At 51.8% G+C, this 26912-nt stretch overlaps 1 protein-coding gene across 1 annotated transcript in view; it reads left to right on the forward strand.

Annotated features, from left to right (window-relative positions):
- Window positions 1-26912, forward strand: part of LOC144798760 (polyamine-transporting ATPase 13A3-like) — a 376171-nt gene that overhangs the window by 337211 nt on the left and 12048 nt on the right. Inside the window, exons 31-32 of the mRNA XM_078669780.1 lie at window positions 137-217; window positions 4737-4826. Of these exons, the coding sequence (XP_078525906.1) occupies window positions 137-217; window positions 4737-4826 (171 nt within the window). The remainder of the gene's footprint in view (window positions 1-136; window positions 218-4736; window positions 4827-26912) is intronic.

The raw sequence follows: 26912 nt of genomic DNA on the forward strand, positions 1-26912 counted from the left end.
GCCAAACAGCTTCATTCTGCTAATGTTCCCACCAGACTACAGTGTATGTCACCCACCATGTTGTGGCCCAGTGTCTTGTTTCTGTCCAGAAGAGGTTTTGTAATCTTTTATGGTTTCTTTTTTCTTTTCTCTGCAGCTCGTGTGTATCCCCTTTGAATGGAGGTTCACCCTGCTGGTGTTGGTCTTTGCTAATATTGTACTGTCTGCATTCCTGGAGGTAAGCGCAAAGGTCTTCTCACATCCCACTACTGCTGTACTTGTTATTTTGGATATTCTGTTAATGTAGGGGGTTTGTAGGTGGGCGGGGGTTTGTGGGTGTTTTACTGGCCTCTTTTTAATACCTCTTGATTTACACTTTCATGCGCTAGAAACAGCATGCTTTAGAAATCTGAGAAGTAACGATAGGATGAATCGAACCAGACTTTGTCCAGTGAAAGATTCTAAGTACAATTAAAAAAGAAACTAAGTAGGCAGTGACATATAATGCGGAAGAAAACTGATGTCTGAACCATTCGCTGTTATACGCTTACATTTGTCCTATCATTTCATTGGATAGATGATTTATTAATACCCTCTGTCAAAAGATAAATCAGGGGATGCTCTGCAAATGAAATATTTCCCCTTCCTTCCATCGGTGAGCTCCGATTTGTGCAGTGTGTGCGCCAGAGCTTTTCAGAACTGGAGAATCTAAGCTTTAGAAAAAGGACTGCCCCTGCTTTATGCTGTGCATGTGGCCACCTGCAGACCTCTGCTGCTCCTTCCTAAGCAATTTGCTGTTGCCAGCCCTTGCTGCTCCAGGACGTAGGGGAGGCAGGATTCATTTCCAGTCTTTGGAGACTTACGGAGCGCAGGTTTTGGGATTCTGGAGGGTGGAGGGGCTGGGGACTTGGCCCTGAATGATCATCAAGTGGGCCTTCCCAGGTAGGCAATGGACTTCATTTAGCTTCAGCTGTGGAGTGGAGGACGAAGGCTATCACACCCTGCCTGCATGTGGTTCTGTCAGAAGGTCCTTGCCCTGTGGCACAGTGTCTGACCTCACTGGGAGCTGGGGGGTGGGGAGAGGGGGGTGCTGGACATGTGGCAAGGCTTTGGTATGGGGGTGTGCCCACTCCCAGTCAAATTTGTCTGATGGGGCGTTGTGACAGAGATTCAGTTTTTTTTCTTTTTTCCTATTTCAACTACTCCAAACTAGGATGCCTCCCAGTGAACTTTGCAATAACCGCAGGGGAATAAAACCTGAAAGTAAAAAGGGAGAATACTGAGAACGCTTACAGATAAACAATAGCTGTGGGTGGCAGCAGGCCATTTGAAAAAGGCCGATAGGTGGTTAGCTCTTGGCTTTTACATCTGCACAAGAGCATATCTGGCAGAGACTGTTAGTCATAGATTCCTTACCTTAGAATTACCCCCAGGCGTCAGTCTGAATCATGAGAATTTTTTCTTAGCAGTACCCCTGCACGTCAGTATGTAGTGTCGGTCGACTCTGCGTCCGGCGTTGTGGTCTCCGGTATGACGTTACATAGATCGCCTCTGCATGCTGATGTCCATTCTTTATCCGTGCCAGCCTACCGCAGATCCAGAGAGAGCTACCCCTTAAGTCATTTTAGGACTAACCTTTTGGGACGTTTTGTTTACTTCTTTTCAACTCCATAGTCTCCTGGTGCGCGAGGGATGTCCCAATGCTGGACCGGGTTTAAGCCTTGCGACTCCTGTCACAAACTGATGTCTGTGCCAGATCTGCACCTCGTGTGTCTTTGGTGTCTGGAGTGCGACCACAACCCGAAGTTGTGTTTTGACTGCCAGGCCATGAATCTAAAGTCTTTGCGGGAGCGGTCCCGAAAGTTATTGGAGGCCCGGCAATCGGCTCTGCATTGTTCCCGGTCTCATTCAAGAGGAAGGGCTTGAGACCGCTCGTGGAGCCCCCACACCTTCTTGCGCTCTAAGGCTTCAGGTAAGTCCAAGAAAAAGAAGGCAAAGAAGCACCGGCACTCTTCGCCTTCTGCCCGTCGGACGGCTGACACGACGCGGGACTCGGAGCATCGTTGCTCAAAGGCTACATCTCCGGTGCCAACTTCAGGGACGACTCAGCGCATTCCTCAGTTTCCACGAGCCGGAGCGTCCTCTGGCCAAATTTGCAAGTTCTACGAGGCCCTTGACCTCGTCTTTAGGCACCCTGACTCCGCCGGCGCACCTTCAGTGTTTTGCGAAGCCGGTCGGGGACCTGGGTCTTCGATGCAGGCAGCTCCGGCCTCCTACGGCAGGCCTCCGTGGATCCAGGCCTGGATACGGATCGACGCCGGTCGGTCTTACTCACCCTTCACCAGTGCCGATCCCGGTGACGACGCCCCAGGTGCCAGTTGTGACCCCGGCCAGCGCTGACTTCGGAGGGTACTTTTGTTCCCCGGTTCCTCCCTGTTCACTACCGCCCAGAAGGTGGTGATGAGGACTAGGAGGGGTCGCTGGACCCTTTAGCACACCAGCTAGAACAACCAAACTGGAGAGAGGACGGCAGTGGTCTGGACACTTCTCCAGACCTTGGTATGCTTTCTCCCCCTACCGTGGCTACGGAGGAGGGAGCATCCTACGCTGTAGTGGTGCGAAGGGCGGCCAAGGTCTTGGCCTTTGAGATTCCTTCAGTGGCAGTCAGGACTAACCTCCTGACAAAGGTGCTTCAGCCTGCAGCATCCTCCTCGGAACCTCTTCTGCATTTCAACGAAGCCCTCACTGATGTCCTACTGGGCACCTATCCAAGCCCAGCACAGGGGCCCCTACAAAACGGACGATTACCCATAGCCATCGCCTGGCCCCAGGCGACCCAGTTTTCCTCACCCAACACCCTTCCCCCGAGAGCTTAGTGCTCCAATCCTCTTCTTCAAAGGGTGCATTCCCTTCTTCTGCTCCAGACCGGGAATCCAAGAAGCTGGATCATCTTGGAGGCGCATGTTCTGTTCCTCCAGCTTGGTGCTGCGGTCTGAGAGTGCCGCGTGCCTCTTGGGCTGTTATTCCCACACCATATGGGATACGGTTGCGCAGGTGCTGCCTTAGTGACCAGAGGAGGCCCTGGCCATTCTCTCCCAGTTAGTGGCGGATGGGAGTGAAGCAGCCAAATTCACAATAAGATGTGGACTGGATACCACCGACTCACTGGGCAGAATGATTGCCACGTCGGTGGCCCTTAGGCGCTACGCCTGGTTGAGGACATCTGGCTTTTCGGGGGATGTCCAGTCAACTTTGCTGGACATGCCCTTTGATGGCTGTCCTCTTTCTGGTGCCCTGGTGGACTAGGCGCTCGAGCGCTTTAAAGATTCTTGTGCCACGGCCAGATCTTTGGGCCTCGCTGTGCCTTCCCGACCATTCCAGTCTGCTTTTCGCCCCTTTCGTGGCTACAGAAGGGTTGCCCAGCCACTCCCACCACAGGTTCACGCAAGCTGCCCAGTTTCTGCTTGGCCGCGGACGTGGGACTCAGCGACCTCGCGTGTCTGGTAGCCAGGGGGCGGGCCAGTCCATCCCCCTAAGTCTCCCAACCCTCCTAGACCGACATTTCTTGCCCATCAATGGCCAGTGGGCCGCAGGATTCGCCATCACCTCCCCCACTGGCAATCCATCACGTCGAACAGGTGGGTTTTGCAAATAGTCCGAAGGGGCTACTCCCTCCCCTTCGAGACTACCCCTCAGTCTATGCCACTGTCTTTCGATCACATGTCAGAGGATCATTTGGCACTTCTCTGCCAGTAATTCTCAGCTCTCTTTGCTAAGGGAGCCTATTGAGCGGGTCCCTGCACCAGAAATAGGTTGTGGTTGCTATTCCTGCTACTCCCTGGTGCTCAAAAAGGTCAAAGGCCTGCGTCCTATTCTAGACCTCTGGGCCCTCAACTGCTTTCTCCGGAAGGAGAAGTTCAAAATGCTCACGTCTTCTCCCACCTCTAGACAACAGCAGACCTGATATATTAACAGGTAAGTAATGTCATTGCATTCCGTGTTATCAATACGGCACCTAACCCTTCAGCTCCTTTAGTTGTACAACTCATCCTTTATGGAGATACAGTAGACTGGGTGGGAATGGGTACACCTTCCCCGGTTCTTTACAATGACTGGACTCCCCACACATAACTGAAGGAGTTGATAACCAGAGGGTTGGTCTCTCTCTAAAGTGAGTTTAACTTTTGCAGTATTTGTTGTCGTTCATATGTACATTTGGATCACCAAATGGTGGCAAACAGTAAAAAGGCTTCTGCCGCACTACGCCGTGAGTGATCATATAAGGTCTCTTACTGGTTTATAGAGAAGCCAAATCGAGCCTTGGATTACCACTAAAGATTTGCTTTAATCAAATTCCTAAAAGTATCCAGGCAGTTTAATATTTGAATTTTGCAATGTAATTATGCCGAAAGAAGAAAGACTACTCAACATAACGGGGAATATTTCAAGTCCGCTTTATTGATTAATGGATAAGCAGTGCCGTCTAGACACAGCCATGGTTCTACGACTGTCCTTGTAAGGAGCCCAACTGCATGTGGACCTGGTCCTTCTAGTAGTGACACAAGAGTGGGGCAAAGTTGTTCTAAGATGTATAGTTTTGCTCAGTTCTATGTTGTCCTTTGGCAGAAGGCATTGCACAGTTAGGTGGCTGCATCTGTATCCTTTCCCAGTCCTGAGGTCTCCTTTCCTCTTAAGCTTTTTATGCTATTCTGGACAATAGCACGGTCTGATAATTGATGTTTCTTTTCTCTCCTTAGGTTTTTGTCTGTGACTATGACATCCTTTGGCAGCGCGTTTGCTACACGAAGAGGACCTACGAGTACCGGAGCCGGGTCACATACCCACAGGTATGAAAGACGCAAGAACTGGCAAAGTCAAAGCTGGGGTGGGTGGATGGGGGCTTTCTGTGGATAGAATGTGCACTGGGCTGTGTCTGGGGACGATCGTTGTGCAGTCTTACCCTTAGGTCTGTCGGGTGACGGAGTGGTATCTGCACCTTTGCACAGGCAAAAGGTTTGTTTTTGCCGCGCTAAATTCCGTGGATACTTATGGAGAGGATTTATTATCAACGTGTGATCTCTGGCACAGCTTGGTAACCTCCACGAACTCTGAAGTCCTTGATGGCCCCATTGAGGTGGCGTCAGTTCATTGAGGCAGTCCGAAATGCATCAGTACACGTGAACATGTCAGACGCGAAGCAAGGAGACATATATGCCCACTTTATACCGGTCTCTGGATCAGTAAACACACCCATAGTCTGTACATTGAAGAATGGGCCCCAGACTACAGCAATAGCCTCGTTCAGCACATTAACAAGAGAGACTATTATGGTACTCCGCTTTGAACGAACACCACAGTCAAGTAAGAGCCAAATGAGTATTCCTCAACTATCCCAAGAAACCTTCACATAAAGGGTACGGAAGAAACAGGCAATTGTAATATAGAAGTTACCTGTGAACGTACTTTATGTATTCTTGTAAAAATAAAATATTATAGGTTGACACACTGCAGCGCCTACATTGTATAGCACAGGGTAGGCAGCGGTGCTTACTTCCCTTGTCTCCTGATACGTGAGGCATACCAGGTTTAGGTGAGTGAGCCTTTGCACACACAGTTTGCTGTGTACCCAGTTTGAGGTGTAAAGCTTCGGTAAAAGGAAATGCAGTAATATCATAATGTTAAAGCAATGTTTTTAATGTCCTGTGATTTGTGCTGTAATTTCCTCTCCAGGATAATCTGAGATTTCATCCACAGACAAGGCGGTCTATATGCCTCTTTTTCTAGATCCAACAGTAGTAGATTCTAGGCCAATGGTGAGGGTCTCAACGTCCTGAAGAAAGTCTGGGTATGGGTTCTGCTCCATACAGGGCCTGAAACATGTTGACCAAGTTCAGTAGGTTATGAAGGCAACATCGTTATTACCACATTTCTTCCACTGCCACTTCTCTTTTAATCTTGCATACCCTAGGCATGCACCTCCCATAATGCAATTTTAACAGCTAACAGACGCCGATGACTTTTTACTGCAGCAGCAATATGACCCCTTAGTGAGCCTTCCGTACATGTTTCTAAGAAATGTTGTACACCACAGTAAGGGCATACCAATACGCTTAAAACATCTGCCTGTAGGTAGCACTCAAGGTGCTTCACTTGTGCTAGTGCCTACCGGTCCATTGAGGTTGTAAATGTTGTATAAGCGGCGCAGATGCCATATAGTGCTCCTAATGAAATTCCTCCCCTACTCTCTACGGTTTTGGTTGAAAGAAAAATTAAGGCCCCTGGTAACGGTATAGCGAGGCAGAAGCAGGGGAAGTACACAACACCAACCTGCCTACTCTATTATACAGCAATGGTGTCGCTCCTCGATCTATATGCGCTAGCCCTGTGATTCAAAAACGAATAGTTCCAAAAATATTATATAAATTAAAAAAACATCAATTTATTCAGTTCTCAGAGAGCTGAGAATTGAATCCAAAGACCCCGGGATTCTGTTGATAAAATAAACAGAACCGCTTGAAGATTCCATCTGTAATATGTGAAACCATCCAGTAAATTGAAAGTATTCACTTGAGTGTTTTTCTTTCTAGGGAATCCATACCTGTACATATATCATCAATGTGCATTTCATCACCGTACTATTGAAAATATTATGTTTATCTGATATTAGTTTTTGCATAGATATTTTTTCTGCTGGTCTCTAGGGCTTCTAAATGTGTTTGATTTTAATTTGTCTTGGCTCGTCTGCGATATATTGCTGGGGACCCATGTCTTGTGAATGAGGTGTGTTAGTATGCATGGTAGGTGTGAAAGTGTATGGGGTGTGAGTAGGAGGTTCCCGGAGAGAGCATATTTACTGATTTTTTTAATGTAGGTAGTCTCAAATAACTGATTTTGTCTAAATTTGGTCTATATATTGATGACTACATTTGTCCATTAGCATGTATATAGAATATTTGTGAACGTAAAACTACCACTGAATAAATTGATGTTCTCTTATAAACATATCTTTGGGACTGTATTTATTTTTGAATCGCAGGGCTCAGTTTCGACCTGCTAGTGTATATCGATGATCGATGAGTGACACCATTGATAATATAATAGAGTAGGCAGGTTGGTTTTGTTGTGTATCCTGCTCTGTTTTGTTACTGCAGTCCTAGATGTGTCTGGAGGAGGTATGTTTTACTACTATGATACAAGGTGGGCTATAGCATGGGCATCATTTCTTTCTTTCACCCAGCTCCCATGCGAAGGCAGTCCGGTTCCTAAGCTTGCTGGTTCTCATAACTTTGTATATTTTCTACTATCTTGGGTAAGGTCAAGGATGCAATCCCGTTGGAGAGAAGGCTCTGTGCAGCCAGTTTGTAGACTGCCTAACAGGTCCTATTGAAGGCTCAGAAAACTAATGCTTCCACTGAAGGTATCAGTGTTCGATCCATTTTTACAGGTTTGGACCGTAGCAGGTCCAGTTTGCCTTCCATCCTGCTTAGATAGATAAAATGACAGCCATTGAGAAGGGTAGCAATAAAGATGTGTTTGAGGCGTGTGTGCTGTAGATACACATGCTTTGCATACTCCTGCCATCTAATGTTGAGTCCAGATGTTTGCAAGTTGCTTTTGTTCGACGAAGTTTTTTTCAGTCACGCTTTAAGGTGACTCCTCCTTTCGGTGATAGTGTGCATGGGCATATGCTCTATTGTTGGATTGTTTTCTTTCCGCCATCAGGTTCAGACGTGGTTTGTGGCGCTCCAGTTTGAAACCGTTCTTCGGGATCACCTCTGTGCGCAATCCACTGTACCCTAGTCAGTATTGTATTGTACGTGTTTCAACATCCTCCGCATTTTGATAATTTGAAAAAATGTCCATCTTCGATCGAGAATAACTATTGGTGGCTTTTATAATTGTCTAGACCAGGATGGATGCCTTGACAACTTCATACATGGGGTACTTTGTAGCGAACTATAGTGTTCTTGTATTGCCGATTGCGCACAGCCACCCGAGTAAGTGGACAGGCATTTCCTTCTGTTTTTATGCTGTATAGTCTAGATACTAGACGTAATGTAGCAGGCATTGGATATTCTCTTTATAGTGCTCTGACACTAAAATAGTATGTAACCTAATAGGGGTTTTCTCTATGTACAGTGCTCTAATAGGCTTTGGTCAATTTCGCCCTATAAAAACTCTACAAATAAAAATAATAAAATATTAGTCAATCCTGCTGTCTTCTGTGATTAGAGCGCCAACTGGCTCCATGTAGAAGTTGAAGATAACTGGGACAGAATGGAACCCTGGGGGACTTTGTAGGCAATGGTGATCTTTTGGGACATGGAGGTACCACGTGAACAATCTGGTGTCAGTTGAAAAGTTAGGAGGAGATCAAAGAAAGAACATTGCTGGTGAATCCCATTCAAGACTCTAGGGGTGTGTATGAGTATTGGATGGTCGACTGTGTCGAAAGCAGCTGAGAGGCCAAGCAATATCAGGAGTTAGGGGTCATCTCCCTCTGTGGTCAGGAGGGCATAGACTGTGAAATGTAAGGTTGTGGTCTCTATGCTGCAGTATTATCTGAAGTCAGACTAGTAGTCGTGCAGGAGATTGATCAATCAACCTAAGATTTGTAAAACACAGCAAATCACCCATGTGGGTCTCAAGGCACTGTGTTGCTAGCTGCTTCTTGGTGCTCTGTTCATTTGAACAGCCAGGTCTTGAGTGCTTTCCTGAATTGCTGGAGAGATGGGGTGTTCCTGAGGTGCAGGGGAAAGTTGTTCAAAGCTTTGGCTACCAGGTGTGGGAACAAGCGTCCTCCGCTGTTACCTCAGCAGATTTGGGGGGTGTCTGCGAGGAAGAGGGAGGCGGAACGTAGGAGTCTGGTCGATTGCTGGAAGGTAATGCACTTGTTTTGTTTTTTGATATGGTGAGTCAGGAGTTCAAGCATTAAGTTGTCTGTAGAAAATTCTTTGATTGATCTGAAGGTTTTGTCTTCTCTTTTTGTTGACCTTTGTTTACTGGTAGAACGGTGAGCAGGAAGATAGGGATGGGAAAGTTGTCTGTACAGTCAATGAGTAGGAGTGGTTTTCATTGGATTGTTGGTGATGTTGAGAAGACATGGTCGAGGATGTGGCCTGAGAGTGTATTGGTTTTGTGACATGCTATACCACCTTTAGTGTGGTGATGAGGTTGAAGTCATAACCAGGAGGGTACTGTGGGCTTGTCAGATGGATGAGGTGGCAGAGAGATCTGAGAATTCATCATTAAAGCCATTTTCTGCCCGGGATGTCTACAAATGAGATGGAAGTTGGCAGTCTGAGTTTTGAAAAAAAGAGTGGGTAAATCGCACTTTGGCAGCTCTATGGCGTTGAGTGTAACTTGTTTGGCTAGGATGCAGGACAGGAGGACTATGAATAACAGTGAGACCTCCTCTCTTATGTTCGTGGTCCTCTAGATGGATGCTGTATCCTGTGGAAAGAAAAAGGTCTAGGATGTCTGTTTCTGTGATGAAGAGAGCGTCAAGATTGTGACAGATTATGATGTTTGCAATGTTTGGTGCATGGAGTGATGCAGAGTGAGCGTCAATGAGCATGAGGTGGAATGTGTGTTCAGTAGGTTGGATATGGGTGATAGTTAATGGGATGTGTACGAGGTTGGGTCTAGGTGTTGGGCAAATGCTATGCGAGTGATTTGGTGATCTAGATCTGGGTGTGATTGTGGGATCTGGCAGTATGGGGTGCTTGGGAAGCCACGTGATCATAGTGGAACAGAGGTCCACAAGGTCCTTCCTGGCCTTAACTGGCCCCCACAGGCTATGCCCTTGTCTGTGTCTTCACTTTACTAGGGACGCCCAGGCAAAGGGATGTCCTGAAGAGTTGACTGAAGTAGGGAGAAGGCAGGAAGTTATGTCAAATGGATGATGCGAAATGCACTGATATCGCTTCTTGTGGAGATGGATCATGGGAATTGTTGTGGTAGGTTCCACACACAACCAGTTTGTGATCCTCCCGTTCAAACTAACTTCGGGGACCTTTGTTCCCGTACCTGGAAAACTGACTCCTCAAGGCCTGTTTGCTACAGGCGATACTGCACCACCTGCAGACTACAGCTTTTCAAAGGGTCAACTTGGATTTTTACTTCAACGTGCCTTAGTCTAACCTAGATTTAAGCAAACCGTGCCCTATAGGGATAGATTCTTGGCTGTATAATTGACCATAGCGGAGCAAGTCACTACTGAAGTTAATGAATGGACAAGAGAATATTTAATAGATTTCCTTAAAGCATTGCCCTTGGACCCCAGTCTCACGAGTAATGTGGAAATTGTTCTTTTATCTCAATAAATTAATTCTGTAGTAGGGGATCTCTGTGTATAGTCATAATCTAGTGAATAGTCCCGCCTATGTGCGTGGACCCCGGAGCAATCAAAAATAATCTCTTAAAGTGTCGAAAAATGCAGACCTGCACGGACACTTAAGAGAGAATTAAAGACAGATAATGCAGCTTATAAAATAGGCTACACTGTCCAGTACTTCAACTAGAAATTCCACCAAAAAAATCCACAAAACAGCAAAGCCTGTACAGATTTCCCTTGCTTCAGCAGCAAAAACCCTCTGGAATGATAGAGAGGAGGACCTGGACAGACAAGCCCCATAGGCTGCCGTTATGTGGCTCAGAACAGGATACTGTGCCTTTAAGAGAACCTTCCAGAACTTCACAGTATCCCAGAATGCACTGCAGGTCCCTTTTACTTTCAGTTCTTTTTTCCGGCTCCTGCAAGCAGGACCCTGGAGCATTGAGCTCTCCCTTTTCAAGGGTTTTCTTGGTGATTTTTCACTATTTTGATATTTAATGCTTCTAAAGTACTTTAGTGCTGTTCTTCTTGGTTTTTGCTCCTTTTTGATGTCAAATATGCCTGCATTATTTGACAAATGCCCGGAGTGCTCCAGGAAGATGGCCAAATCAGATCCCCATGATTTGTGTATCCTCTGCCTTCCCTCTTCCCATGTCCCAGAGGAGTGTGTGATTTGTCAGGGCTTCTCTGGCAGGACCCTGAAGGAAAGACAGAAGATCAGGCTTCAGGGCCTCGAGGACAGAAGGCTGAAGGCGCAAGTTGGGTCTGGAGGGGCTTCTTCTGCCAATGCTGAGGCCTCTGGGGGGCTCCCCAGGGGCAGGAAGACCAGCGAACGTTCCCATTCTCCGTCTGGGTCAGTGGCACTGACTACGACATCGAGAGGGATGACGACGGTCTGTTCCCCATCTCCCCAGGGCTCTGGGTCGAAGCGACGTCGACGGTCGGCGTCGAGGGAATTACACAGACCGCCGTCGAAGTCTCCTTTGACGATTTCGTCGTCATCATCGTCGGTGTCGACGTCGAGTGATCGACGTCGAAGCGACACCGTCGTTCGCCGTCGGCGAAAAGGAAACGATCGTCGTCGAGGGGATCCTCGTCGTCGAGTCCGCCGTCGAGGCGGAAGAGGTCGCCGTCGAGGTGGACGAAGTCGCCGTCGAGGTGGACGAAGTCGCCGTCGAGGCGGAAGAGGTCGCCGTCGAGGCGGACGAGGTCGCCGTCGAGGTGCAAGAGGTCGTCGTCAAGGCGCAAGAAGTCGTCGTCGAGACACAAGAGGTCATCGTCGAGACACAAGAGGTCGTCGTCGAAACACAAGAGGTCGAGGTCGCCGTCGAGGCATGGAAGACGGTCGACGCCGAGGAAGGGACGCTCGACGACGAGGGGCCTCCGCTTGCCGTCTGGTCACCGTTCTTCGACGTCGAAGAAGCTGGTGAGAGGCCTGATGCTGTGGGAGGCTCGCCAAAGTCCAGGTCTGGAAAGGATGGCGGATCACCGGGCTCGGTATACTCCGAGGTGTATACTCCGTCACAGAGGCATGTTACGCCTCCGCCTCCTTTGCCGAGGGGTCTCCCTCCGAGGGCTCCGACCCCTCCTCCTTTGCCTCCGCTGCCTCCACCTGTACCTCGACCTCAGGTGCCAGATAGGCCTCCCCCGGTTCCTCCGAGGTCGGTCTCGTTGCCCAGGCTTCCGACCCCGCCCAAAGGGACTCCTAAGCCTCAGGCCCCGTCCAAACCCAGGACGCCCGCTCCGGGGAAACCGGCGGATCGTCCGAGGCCTAGGAAATCGCGGTCATGCTCCGGACGGAGAGGAAGATCGAGGAGTCGGCACAGATCCTCCACTAGATCTAGGCATCGCCATAGGAGGCGAGGATCCAGGTCCCGTACAGACTCCTCCAGGACTCGCTCATATTCGCCTACCTTATCGGACTCCCCGGAGACAAAGGTGTCCCCGGTGGACGACATCAGCACGTTCCAGGAGGTTCTCCTGAGGGGGGCTACGATATTGGGCATCACGGTGACGGCTCCTACACCTACGATGTCCGTGATATTCGAGACACTTCACAAGAAACATCTACTGCCGTTGGTGCCAGGATTGGTCGAACCTGCGGAGGAGCTGTTCCTTACGCCTGCGGTTGTGAAGGCCGCTCCCTCCCGACTTCTGAAGAAGTACAGAGCACCGGATTCGGACCCGGCCTTCCTGCGGATGGACCCAGTACCCGACTCCGTTATAGTGACGGCGGCCAGGAAGTTACACTCTACCTCCCCGTCCTCCACCGTGCCGCCTGATAAAGAAAGCCGATGGATTGATTCGGCTGGAAGGAAGGCTTGTGGGACTTCTTCCACGACCATGAAAGCCTCCAGCGATTTGGCATTGCTGGGGCGGTACGGCCGTGCCCTGTGGGACTCCCTAGAACAGTTCACGGACCTTCTGCCACGAGACAAGAGGGAGGACTTCCTAGAAACACTTAAGGAAGGGATGCTGGTTTCGAACCAGGTCATCAGCGCGGCTGCGGATATCTCGCTTTGGCGGCCCATGGCTACTGTCACGGGATCAACCAGCGCCGCCATGCTTGGCTCAGGCTCACGTCACTCAAGCCGGAGGCCCAGCAGCGGGTGGCCAATCTGCCCTTTTCCGGAGAAACACTGTTCGGAAAGCATGCCGATGATGAGATGGCCCGCATGAAGTCGGAGGCGGAGACCCTGACGGCTGTGGGCTTGGAAAAGCCCAAAGAAAAGAAGTCCTACCGCCCGTTTCAGAGACGGTTCGGTGCCCAGGGAAAAGGACGAGGACAGTCTTCGGGACAGCAGCAGCAACAACAACAGCAGCAGTTCCGGAGACCCTTCCAGAAGCGCCAGAAGGGTAGAGGTGGACAACAGTCCTCTACAGCGAACAGGGGCCCGGCCGGGTCTCGACCCTGAGCGGTTACTTCCCCCTCGTCCGTTACCCGCTCCGGTGGGGGGGAAGCGTTCAATTTTTTCTGGCAGAGTGGAGAAAAATTACTCTGGACAAGTGGCTGCTGAATATTGTTTGCGATGGAAACTGTCTTCGCTTCACCAGCCCTCCTCCATCTATTCCTCCGGTCAGCTCGCAGTATCAACTACGCGAGCTCCAGGTGGAGGCCGATATCCTGTTACGGAAAAGGGCGATAGAAGACGTACCTCTGTCTCAAAGAGGAAGAGGTCTGTACTCCCGGTTCTTTCTGGTTCGCAAGAAGGACAAGAACGAGTTCAGGCCCATTCTAGACTTGCGACAGGCGAACAAGTGGATTCGCAGGGAGAAGTTTTGCATGCTGTCGTTGCATCAGATTTATCCTCCGTTGCAACAGGGAGACTGGCTATGTGCAATAGACCTACAGGATGCTTACTTCCATGTGCCCATTGCACACAAACACAGGAAATTCCTGCGGTTTCAAGTCGGCACCAATCACTATCAGTACACGGTTCTGCCATTCGGGCTGAAGTCTGCGCCCAGGACTTTCTCGAAGTGCATGGCAGTGGTAGCAGCGCACCTGAGGAAGAACAAGGTGTTTGTCTACCCGTACCTGGACGATTGGTTGATCAAGGCCTCCTCCTTCTCGGAAGCTCAAGCGCACTTCCAGAAGACGTGCGTTCTCTTGAACAAGCTGGGGTTGCACAACAACATGTCCAAGTCGGTCCCGACTCCGGTCCAGTGCATTCAGTACTTGGGAGCCACCATCAATACGCTGTCAGCAAGCGTGTCTCCTTCGGAGGAGCGGCGATTATCACTCCTTCGGAAGGCTCAGGCTCTTTTGACCACTCCATCTACAACAGTGAGGACGGTGTCTTCTCTACTGGGATCGATGGCCTCTTGTATCTTCCTGACGCCACACGCGAGGCTGCACATGAGACCTCTGCAGGAGTGCTTGGAGGATCAGTGGGATCAGAGGAGAGGGTCTTGGGACGACAAGATACGACTATCTCTGCATGCTCTTCAATCTCTGAAGTGGTGGTGTTCAGCGGAGAATCTCCTCAGAGGGGTTCCCTTCCACAAGGACATTCCCACACAGACTATCGTGACTGATGCTTCTCTCCAGGGCTGGGGAGCGCACTCCGGAGACCTACAGATTCAAGGGACGTGGTCCCCGACGGAGTCCACGTACCACATCAATGTCCTGGAACTCAGAGCTGTTCATTTGGCACTGAAGGTCTTTCTCCCGTCCTTCCAGACCAACTCTCTGCTTGTACAGACGGACAATACAACCACGATGTATTACCTCAACAAGCAGGGGGGCTCGAGATCGCGCACCCTGTCGCACGAGGCGCAGGCGATCTGGCACTGGCTTCTGGCCCGAGGACCGACGATAACTGCCACCCATCTGCCAGGTGTGCAGAAGGTTCAGGCGGACGCACTGAGCAGACTGATTCAGGAAAACCACGAATGGGTCATAAACGACGAAGTACTAGGAGAAGTCTTCGCAAGGTGGGGAACTCCAGACGTAGATCTGTTCGCCACCGCAGAAAACAGCAAATGCCGAGACTTCGCCTCCAGGTACTACCAGCCGGGGACGCTGGGGAATGCATTATGGATCAACTGGTCGAACAGCTTTCTGTACGCTTTTCCACCCATTCCCCTGATATCGACGGTTCTCATCAAGCTGTCCCAGTCCAGGGCGCGGATGATACTGATTGCCCCGGAATGGCCCAGACAGTGGTGGTTCACGGACCTGCTTCACCGGTCTCTCCTTCCTCACATGAAGCTGCCATGCAGGCCGGACCTTCTCACGAAATTCGGGGGGCAGATGTTGCACCCCAACCTCTTGTCTTTGAGTTTGGCGGCATGGCTCCTGAGATAGTGCAATATGGCCATCTTAATCTCCCAGAAGATTGCATGGACATACTGAAGGAGGCTAAGCGACCTTCCACTAGGACTTCTTATGCTTACAAGTGGAAGAGGTTTTGCATCTGGTGCAAGTCCAAGAACTATGACCCGACGACATGTAAGGAAGATGTCATCCTTCCTTATCTTCTACATCTGGCGCAGTCTGGCCTTAATGTCCATTCCATTAAGGTTCATCTGGCTGCATTGACTGCCTACAGGAAATGCCCTTCACAGACTTCCTTCTTCCAGATCCCTGTGATCAAAGACTTTATGGAAGGGTTGAAGAAAGTGTTTCCTCCTGTCCGGCTTCCTTCGCCTTCATGGGAATTGAATGTGGTGCTGTCCAGATTGATGAAGGAGCCTTTTGAACCTATTCATAAGGCTTCGTTGCAGCACCTGTCCTGGAAGGCGGCGTTCCTCGTGGCCATTACATCGGCCCGCAGGGTGAGTGAAATTCAGGCGTTGTGTTGCCAAGAACCTTATACTGTATTTCACGCTGCTACGGTTGTTATGCGTACTCACCCTAAATTTCTTCCCAAGGTTATTTCTGATTTTCATGTCAACCAGACTATAACTTTGCCTACGTTTTTTCAGAATCCTTCATCTCCAGCGGAAAGGTCGTTACATTACCTGGATGTTAGGAGGGTGTTGAAATTTTATCTGGATAAAACCAAAGATATTAGTAGGTCGGACCAATTGTTTATCAATTATGGATCAGTCAGGACGGGTCTTGCGACCTCTAAGCAGTCCATCTCGAGGTGGATTGTGTCCTTGTAGGAAGGTAGATCCCTGACTATGGTTGCCCCCAACTTTTTTGCCTGGTGTTTTGATGGTTTTCTGACTTAGTTGACCTGGGGCCCTGCTATTCAGGACCCCAGGCCTACTGCTCTCTCTGTAAAATGGATTCCATGTACCTTAGGTACATATCTAAATTGGATACTGAGTCACCTTATCAGTTCCTGTACAGTGTACCTTAGGTACCCAGGGCATAGGTGTACCCAGGACCTACCAGGGGCTGCAGCATGTATTATGCCACCCCTGGCTGGCCATCCAAATCTGACACAACTGGCTGCTTGACAGCTGGGGCAAGGTGGTGTAATCACCCTTTGCTTTAGATATAGTATACCTATATCTAACCCTAAAAATGGACACACAGATCTCCTATCAGTCACTCCTATGGCAGGCCTTGACAATCCTGAAGGCAGAGTGCTTGGAATCGTGTGAGATAGTGCTCTGGCATGAGCTGGGCCTGTCTGCGGCTTTCGGGATCCATCCCTTAGCCGTTTCCATGATATCGCATACCATATACTCTTAAGTGCATTATAATCCTCGCGGTTATATGCCAACTCTGGTATCGCTTTATCAAAACATGTCGAGTAAGGTGTCATACGAATTGGAATACTAACCCCTCGCCAATTCTGGCGACGGGGTTAGCATTCCACCCTTCTAGAGGGACACAACATGTATGTAACCTGTAACCCCGGTTAAAGTCAGACATAGCCTCAGCTCCACAAGATGGATGCTGCCACCGAGACACAAGGCTGCCCTCCTGCTGCTGGGAGTCCTCCCAGCACAGGAGGCAAGGACAAAGGGTTTCCTGCCAGGGGCGGTGCCAGCACCGTCCCAGACAGGGTTTTGTGTATTCTAGGTAGGCAGGGCTTTAGAGGAAGGTGACTGCAAGTGGCACCCCGGTGCTCACTGTGCATAGGCCGGCTGAAACCAGTTCCAGGGGCACTCCAGCCCCTGGCCTGGGGAAAGCCCGCCAAAGGAGAGGGGTGTAACCACCCCCCTCCTAGTCCCACCCATAGGGCAGGACTTAGTCGCGTGCCAGCCCCTTTTTGCAGGATAAAGGTAGGAACTGGCCCCCTTCCAAATCAGATCATCTTTGAATCCTGAACCAACTTTCTACAAGAAGGAACTCAAGACTCTTCTCACGATTTCTCCCTTGTGACTAAGGAGTAGTCACCCTGCAGCAGCAGGCACCAACCAAGCATCGCGGTTTGTTGCCAGTCTCTCCTTCGGATCAAGACGGCTCCAGCACGACGAGAACCGGCTTCCCTGGCACCTCTGACCTCAACCTACATCATCAGCCCAGCTGTGATCCGTGGGTGTGACGAGACCTCGAGGGACCGGCCATCTTCAGAACTGCACGACGCTTGTCCAGCACGACGCCTGAGTGACCCTCGACTGAGTGCCTTGGGGTAAGAGAAGCCCCGACCCTGAGCAGCTCCAGCACCGAAGTCCAGCCCCCCTGCATCCACGAGATCGGCGTGGGGCCCTTCTGCTTTTTGCTGTTCACCACGTTGTCCAGGTCGCTTGCCCGTTGGCTAGTGGCCCCCTCACGACGCTCCACGACAACTAACACTGCTGGTCTGGTTGCTCCAGACTAGCCCGTGCTCCCCTCCAAAAGAGGAGCACCCTGGACCCTCCTGGTCCACTCAAGACGCCATTTTAGGGCCACCGCGTGGGCCTTGCATTTGCCAAGACTTGTTGCCCAATCCTGGGTCCAGCGACGTCGACAGCAAGAACCTTCGTGGGACAGCTCGCACCTCCATCCTGGTCGCCGACAACGCCTCCTGGTCCGAGAGACTGCAGAGCCCAGCAGCGCCCACTCACCTGACTGCGGTGACTTCGCCCGGTGCCATCCTGGTGCCCACTTAATCACTGGCTAGTGATTCAAGAACTTGGTCCCCTCTGCTTTCAGGTTTTCTCCTTCCCTGATCCAGGCTTGGATCTCTTCAAACTTTTCTTCACTGGCCGCCTGCCAGCAACTTCTTCTTCAGGCTCCTGGTCCGTCAACGTGGGTTTCCGACGCAACTTGAACCCTATGCAGCCGCAGCCCCTGGGCTAGTTAAATCCAGCACTCCGGTGCCCCAGCATAGGGCGGCAATTGCAAAAACAACAAGTGATGGACTGAATGTGGATCAATGTCACACACTCCCCCAGTCAAAAGATCTGGGCCCAAATCCATCGTTTTTTTGCACTCCACACCACCCTGGGTTAGACAATGGCGATATGCAAATCAGCTCTGACCCTGTTGCCTCATGGGAACAGTCCAGTCCGAACTACAAAAGCCATGTCCTTCCCAGAACGGAATCAAGCATCCGAGGACCGGACCGGTCTGGGAAAGATATGGCTGTTGTAGTTCGGACTGGACTGTTCCCATGGGGCAACAGGGTCAGAGCTGATTTGCATAAAGCCATTATCTGACCCAGGGTGGTGTGGAGTGCAAAAAAACGATGGATTTGGGCCCAGATCTTTTGACTGGGGGAGTGTGTGACATTGATCCACATTCAGTCCATCACTTGTTGTTTTTTGCAATTGCCGCCCTAAGTGCGCTGGGGATGCCCAGACGTGGGTCCCAGGCACTCCACACCACTTGGAGTCAAGCTAGCCGGGCTGAAGAGAGGTGTTACCTCGAAACCGGTCCGGTCCTCGGATGCTTGATTCCGGTCTGGGAAAGATATGGCTGTTGTAGTTCGGACTGGACTGTTCCCATGGGGCAACAGGGTCAGAGCTGATTTGCATAAAGCCATTATCTGACCCAGGGTGGTGTGGAGTGCAAAAAAACGATGGATTTGGGCCCAGATCTTTTGACTGGGGGAGTGTGTGACATTGATCCACATTCAGTCCATCACTTGTTGTTTTTTGCAATTGCCGCCCCAGCATAGTCCAACACTCCAAGTGTTCGGATCCACTCCCGTTTTCGTCCCAGCTAGTCGGGTTCGCCCGAGAACAGTAACTTTGTGAGTTCTAGCTTCCATAGACTTTTTCCCGCCTTACGCGTGAGAGTTCCCACTCTGCACACGACGTCCACAGGCCTCCTGCAACTAATCTAAGTGTTTAGCATTGTAGGATTAGCGTTTCTAAAGTCTATGAGAATAGTTACTTACCTGCTAGTAATTCGCATTCCACTTTTGTAATATATGGTTTTTCGTGCCCCTCGGGCATTTGTGTAAATTGTGCGACTTAAAGTATTTTCTTAAGAGTTTTGTATTGTGCTTAGCTCCCTGACTCATAAAGAGTTCAGGGTAGACTTGTTAGAAATAAATATACATTTATTTTCATAACAACTTGTGTGGTGTCCTTTCACTTGGTGTTCAAGGGGTAATGTGATGGTAAAACAGCTGGCTTAACACGCCCTCTAGAGTCTTAGCCTTAGACTGCTCGTATCCATGCTACTAGGATAGCTGGTCTATAAGGTTGACTTACAACCAATCATCAATAAGGGTTGTTTGGACTGATACATAGTGATCACTAGAATAGTGAGCACTGCATATCAGGCCAACTTCTCACATTGGTGAGCAGCGGTTGGGATTTGAGCTTGCTGTTGTTTTACCACACATATCCTAAGAATATCTTGTGAAAGATCACATAAGTACTAAAGGTACATATAACTTAGCTTAGAATACTCTGAGTACTACTGAACCAGCTGTTGTAGCTCCTAGGGCATAGCACACCCTAAACTACAACTCTAGCAAGGGATCAGTAGGTAAACATATAGTGTAGGTAAGTGCACCACTTACACCTCACTAGAAAAGCATGTCTACCCATGGAGAGTCTTCAGAGACTCCCCTTGTGGTTATTGACCCTCCACAGGTCAACTCAAGATATGCAGCTCTCAATTTCCAGGAGTTGAGACACTTGTGTACCTCCAGGAAATTGAAACAGGGGTCTAACCCCACCACTCCCTTTCTGTTAGGTCTCTTAGAGACTTATGATGCTAGGAAAGCATCTCAGGGAGATGGGAATATGCCAGCCTTAGAAGGGCACCTTGGTGATCCAGACCTCCACAACACTGTAAATTCAGTTGAGGAGGAGGACCCTGAGGAGCTCTCTGGGGATGAGGTAGACAAAGGTCTTGAGGTAGTCAGAAGGCTAACTAGGGCCAACATAGACTTGCTTGGGCTAGGATCTGGGGGACCCCCAGTACTGACCCTAAGTAGGCCTAACCTTGGAGTTAGGAGAGATAGATCTCTTTCTAGGGACTCCATTAGATCTCTGCACTCTAATGCCTCCTCTCAGGGGAGAAGGAACTCTCCCCAGAGGAGATTGACTTCCCCTCAGAGAAGAGAGCATGAAGCAAGGATGAGACAAGCTAAACTGAGGATTGAAAGGGAAGAACTTGCCCTGGCCAAAGAGAAGCTTGCCTTTGCTAGAGAGCAGCAGATGAGTGGGTTAGCTCCCACTGGTGGCAGCAATCTCCCAAGAGAAAAAGAGAAGGGTTTAGATACTAAACACCTGACAAAGATAGTGCCCCCCTTTAAACAAGGGGATGACATCCAGAAATGGATGGCTGCTTTGGAGAGGGCCTGCACTGTGCAGTGCATTCCCCAGAGTCAGTGGGCAGCTATACTGTGGCTCTCCTTTGATGGTAAAGGTAGAGATAAGCTCCTCACTACAAGAGTGGAGGATGCTAACAATTACCAGGTCCTGAAAAATGCACTGGTTGATGGGTTTGGCTTAACCACTGAGCAGTACAGGTTGCTGTTCAGGGATACCCAGAAAACTCAGTCTCAGGATTGGGCTGACTTTGTTGATTGTGCCACTAAGGCTTTGGAAGGCTGGCTACTGGGTAGCAAGGTTACTGACTTCACAGGATTGTATAATCTTATTATGAGAGAGCAAGTCTTAAATAATTGTCAGAACCAGTTATTACACCAGCACCTGGTAGACTCTGATCTGACCTCTCCACAAGAATTGGGTAAGAGGGCAGACAAATGGGTCAGAACCAGGATTAGGCCCAAGAACCAAGGTGGTGACCAGAAAAAGGAATCAACCAAGCCTCAAGAGAAGGGTGGGAATAAATCTCCAGATCAAACCACATCAGGGCCCCAAAAATCCTCTGAGGGGGGTGGGTCCCAGAATCCTTCTAATAACCAGAAGAAACCTTATTGTTATCCCTGTAAACAGGTGGGTCATTTGAAAACTGACAGCAGTTGCCCAACGAATAACAATAAGGAGAACATACCCCCAAGTAACATTCCCAAACCTCCTGTTACTATTAGTAGTAATCCCCCAGGTGGTGGGAGTGCCCCCAAGAATTTGGGTGCATTTACTTTGGGAGTTCCTGGGGACTCTGGCCTAACCAGGTCCCCAAACTTAGATACTCTTGTCTGTGAGACTGGCATGGGGTTTGCCAACTTCACAACTTGTCCCAACATTTTGGGCAAGTACAGACAGGAGCCCCTCATCAATGGTATAAAAGTTGAGGCCTATAGAGACACAGGGGCTAGCATCACTATGGTGACTGAGAGTCTAGTCCCCTCGAGGCAACTTTTACCTGGTGCCACATACCAGGTGACCAATATTGATGGAGTACAGAGAGATCATCCCATGGCAGTGGTCAATCTCAGCTGGGGAGGTGTCACTGGCCACAAGAGAGTGGCAGTGTCACCAAACTTGCCTGTAGATTGCCTACTGGGGAATGATTTAGAGCTCTCAGCCTGGGCTGAAGTAGAGCAAGAAACCCATTTTAAAATGGTAAACATCCATGGTAAGGTTAGTGGGGCAGTGATAGCCACAGCCCCAGTCCAAGATGTCCTCCCTGAACAGGTCAGGAGGGCTGTGCCAGTCACAGCCCAATCTCAGACAACTTCCTTCCCAGAACAGGTTGTCAAGGCTGTGATGGTCACAGCCCATACCCAAACTGAGCCCCCTCCTGAAAAGGTTGGGAGAGTTGTGATGGCCACAGATCAAACTCAGACAGATGATAGTGTTGTGAAGCCTGAAACTATGGATCACTCCACTCAGACAGAGAGCATTGAGGAGGAAGAGAAATCTCCCTCCCACCAGACTTTAGGAAAGGGTCAGCCTCCTCAGGGAACTGATCTGACCCCTTGTGAAGAAACTGCCACAGAGGTAGTCAGGCCTAGCCTGGCAGAACCCCTGATGTCAGTGGACCCTTCCAAGGTGGGACCCAGTCTGGAGCAGGTAACCTGCCCCTCGCTACCCTGCCTCAGTCAGCCCAGGGCTGTAGAGGTCAGGGAGGCCAGTGTTGGACCCCAAAGGGCCCCCTGTCCAAAAGAATTCCCCAATCAGCAGATTAAGGGCACTGAAGCTAGTAGTCCTAGCCAAGTGAAAATAAAATCAACTCCTGAGGGATCCCCCTTAAATTTAGTTAGGGACCTCCCACAGATGGACACTGTTGGGCACAGCCAAACCTGGGACCTGAGGGCCCCAAACCTGACCTGTCCCTCCAGTAAGCCAAACAGAGGGACCCAACCTCCAGCTGTAGGTAGCCAGAGGTTGACCCTGAGAGCCCAAAACAACTCAGTCTTGGAAAGAAAGGCCTCTATGGTGGAAAATGATTGGAGGAAGCTGAGCCCAAAATTAGTGGAGCCTCACTTCAGCACTCCATTTCAGCACCAGCCTTTTCCTTTGCCAAAACACACCACAGGTAGAGATTCCCTATGGTGGAGACCCTCAGATACCCTTAGGGTGAGGGATTGCTTAGTGGACCATGAGATAGGGGGTAACCATGCCAGTGCTGGTACTTCCTTATATGGCCACTCAGGCAATATAGGCTTACCTGGCAAGGATAGCCTTATCTCCTTTCGTTTGGGGGGGGGGGGGTTATGTAGGAAGGTAGATCCCTGACTATGGTTGCCCCCAACTTTTTTGCCTGGTGTTTTGCTGGTTTTCTGACTTAGTTGACCTGGGGCCCTGCTATTCAGGACCCCAGGCCTACTGCTCTCTCTGTAAAATGGATTCCATGTACCTTAGGTACATATCTAAATTCGATACTGAGTCACCTTATCAGTCCCTGTACAGTGTACCTTAGGTACCCAGGGCATAGGTGTACCCAGGACCTACCAGGGGCTGCAGCATGTATTATGCCACCCCTGGCTGGCCATCCAAATCTGACACAACTGGCTGCTTGACAACTGGGGCAAGGTGGTGTAATCACCCTTTGCTTTAGATATAGTATACCTCTGTCTGAAAGAAACAGGTTAGTATTAGATTCCTTACCTTAGAATATCCCCAGGCGTCAGTCTGGATCCGGAAACTTTTGCGTAGCAGTACCCCTGTGCGTCGGTAGGCGTCGTCTGCAGGCGTCCCCTGCGGCTCCGCGTCGTCGGCGTCGTGCGCCGTGATGACGTCGCTGGAGTATATAGACGCCGCCTCCGCGCGCTGACGTCAGTTCTTCTTTTTTCCGCGCCAGTTAGCGCAGATCCGAAGAGCAGTACTCCGGTCTTTTGACCTAGTTTTGTTAACTTAACTCTTCTTCAAGGTGCCGGTAGGATGCCCGGGTTTAAGAGTTGCGACGGGTGCGACCGAATGATGTCGGTCACCGACCACCATCGACTCTGCCTCCGGTGTCTGGGCGCGGACCACGACGTCGAGTCTTGCGTCGACTGCCGGGCCTTGACAGGTAAAGCTAGGCGGGAGCGGTCCCGCAAGCTGCTCGAACTCCGAGTGTCGGCCCCGCGTCGAGAGCGGTCCCGGTCCGGTCGGAGGTCGAGGGAGCGATCGCGGAGCCGCCATGAGCGCTCCGGGAGTCGCCACCATTCCTCCGGTTCATCAGGTAAGGGACACAAGAGGTCGGGGCGTCATCATCGTACCCCCGACTCCCCCCGACGCCCGCGTGATGCGGCCGGGGGTTCGGGTGGCCCCACGTGGGTCGCCGACGCCGTCTGCCCCATACCCGTCGGTCCCTGGGGAAGGCGCGTCGCGCGAGGAGATTGAGGAGTTCCTCATGGCTATGAGGGCGATGTCTCCTCCGGCGGGGCCTACGGCGCCTGCGGGCCCGTCGGTCCTGTCTGGGAGCCCGAGCGGTTCGGGTGCTCCTGCCCCGACGCCGCCGAGTGCTCCGGCCCCGGCGCCGCCGGCGGCTCCGGCCGCGGGGCCGTGGGGCCCTTCAGGGTCGTCGCCGGCTGGTCCTCCGGCCTCCCCGGCGCCGATTCCATTGGGGCAACCCGTGGTGCCGCCTCCGCGCGGCGCCGTGACTCCGCCGTCGGTTCCGGCCGGCGTCGGGTCCCCGGCGCCACGCGGCGCCACCCCCGATCCCTCTCTGACTCCTGACGCGGAGTCGGACCGGCATCGTCCGACGCCGAGTCCGGCGCCGTTGGGGGCCATTGGCTCCGAGGAGCCGGTTTATATCGTCGACTCGTCCTATGGCGATGAGGACGAATATGGAGAGGGTTGGGAGGGGTCTGAGGACCCTTTGTCACGAGCCTGCCAGTATGACGTGGACTGGGTAGGTGACTTAGGTGAGGCCAGTGGTCTGGACGAGTCGCCCAACCCTGGGTTTGTCTCGCCTTCCCCTGTGGCGTCGGAGGCGGGGGCTGCCTATTCGGTGGTCCTGATGAGGGCTGCCAAGGCTTTACGCCTTGAGCTCCCCGTCGCTAAGGTGAAACCTAACATCCTCACCGAAGTATTTAAACCGCAGTCGTGCCCACAGGAGCCTCTGCTACCATTTAATGAGGCCCTGACGGATGTCCTTTTGGGCACCTGGTCCAGGCCCGCTTCCGGTGCACCGGTTGACCGGAACGTTGCCAGGCGTCACCGTCCGTGTTCGGACGACCCTGCCTTCCTTTCCACCCATCCCTCCCCGGAGAGTCTGGTGATCCAGGCCTCCACTTCCCAGTCCGCATTCCCGTCGGCTCCGCCCGATCGGGAATCGAAGCGATATGACCAATTTGGCAAGAAGGTCTTTTCGTCTTTGAGTGCTGGACTGCGGTCTTGTAATACCGCATGCCTCTTGGGCCGCTACACCCACTCTCTGTGGGACACGGTCGCGGAGTGTCTGCCGCAGTGCCCGCAGGAGGTGCGGGACAAGCTCAACCAGGCCTTGGTTGAAGGCCGGGACGCGGCGAGGTATTCGATTAGGTGTGGTCTTGACACGACCGACTCGCTGGGACGGGCTATGTCCACGACGGTGGCGATTCGTCGCCATGCTTGGCTGAGATCCGCCAACTTCTCGCCGGATGTCCAGACTGCCCTCATGGACATGCCCTTCGATGGCAGTCGCCTGTTCGGTGACAAGGCGGACAACGCGCTTGAGCGCTTCAAGGACTCCAGGGTCACGGCCAAGTCCTTGGGTCTTTCGACCCAGCGCCAGCAGCAGGGTTCGTTTCGCCCCTTTCGTGGCCAAGGAAGGGGTGGTCCCACGCGTGCTGCCAGCCACGCGCCGCAGAACGCTCCCCAGCGCGGTGGCGGCCGTGGATTCCGCCGTGGTGGCGGTAGAGGGCAGCGGCGAGGTCAGTCCACACCTCCCCCGCTGCAGCCTCCAAATCTTCCTAGTCCGAGCTTTCGGGCTCACGTGACGCCAGTGGGTGGCAGGGTTCGCCATCACCACTCCCGCTGGCGCGCGATTACATCGGACAGGTGGGTGCTGCAGCTCGTCCGAAAGGGCTACTCCCTCCCCTTCGAGTCCACTCCTCCAGCCATGCCACCGCAGAACCACCGTGTGTCGGGGGACCACTTGACACTTCTGCGGGAGGAAGTTACGGCCCTCTTGGCCAAGGGGGCCATCGAGCGCGTTCCTGGGCCAGAAGTAGGGTGTGGTTGCTACTCCCACTACTTTCTGGTGCCCAAGAAGGACAAAGGAGACCTCCGTCCTATCTTGGACCTACGGAACGTCAACGGCTTCCTCCGGAAGGAGAAGTTCAAGATGTTGACTTTGGCTCAGGTCTTGGCTGCTCTAGACCCACAAGACTGGATGGTAGCGTTGGACTTGCAGGATGCGTATTTTCACATCCCCTTCCTGCCGGCCCACCGGCGTTACCTGCGGTTCACGGTAGGCCAGGAGCACTTTCAGTTTATCGTGCTCCCGTTCGGCCTTACCAGCGCCCCACGGGTGTTCACGAAAGTGATGGCGGTGGTCGCAGCTCATCTGCGCCGGTTAGGGGTTTCGGTCTTCCCCTACCTCGACGACTGGTTGTTGAAGGCGGGCTCGCCCCAAACAGTCGTCCACCACCTTCAGATGACGGCAGACCTCCTGCACGAGCTGGGGTTTTCCATCAATGTACCGAAATCACACGTGTCCCTCTCAAAAGCTCCTTTTCATCGGAGCGGTTCTCGACTCGGCGCAGTTTCGGGTTTATCCTCCGGAACGGCGGGTCCGGGATATTCAGGCTCTGATTCCCATCTTTCAGCCGTTATCCCGGGTTTCGGTCAGGTTGACGCTGCGGCTTCTGGGCCTGATGGCCTCCTGCATCCTACTGGTGCATCACGCCAGGTGGCGGATGCGGGCTCTGCAGTGGGACCTGAAGTTTCAGTGGGCCCAGCATCAGGGCAACCTGTCCGACCATGTCCTGATCTCGGAGGGCACTGCGAGACAGTTGCAGTGGTGGCTTACGGACCGCGATTGGGTCAGAGGCAGATCCCTCTCCCTTCCCCAACCGGAGCACGTAGTTGTGACGGACGCGTCCCTCCAGGGCTGGGGAGGCCACTTGGGAGAGGCGGAGATCAGAGGCATCTGGTCTCCGGCGGAGTCCCGGCTCCATATCAACATGTTGGAGCTGCGGGCGATTCGCCTAGCACTGAAGGCATTCCTCCCCTTTGTCAACGGGAGTGTAGTGCAGGTGTTCACGGACAACACCACCGCCATGTGGTACTGCAACAAGCAGGGCGGTATGGGGTCGTGGACCCTTTGCCAGGAGGCTCTGCGCCTCTGGCAGTGGCTGGAACGTCAGGGCGTGACTCTGACGGTTCAACACCTGGCAGGTTCTCTGAACGCCAGGGCGGACGAACTCAGCCGTCGGTGCTCGGTGGATCACGAATGGCGTCTGAACTCGGACGTGGCGAACGGCCTCTT

The sequence above is a fragment of the Lissotriton helveticus genome, chromosome 12 (assembly GCF_964261635.1).
Source record: "Lissotriton helveticus chromosome 12, aLisHel1.1, whole genome shotgun sequence".
In the NCBI taxonomy this organism is placed as follows: domain Eukaryota; kingdom Metazoa; phylum Chordata; class Amphibia; order Caudata; family Salamandridae; genus Lissotriton; species Lissotriton helveticus.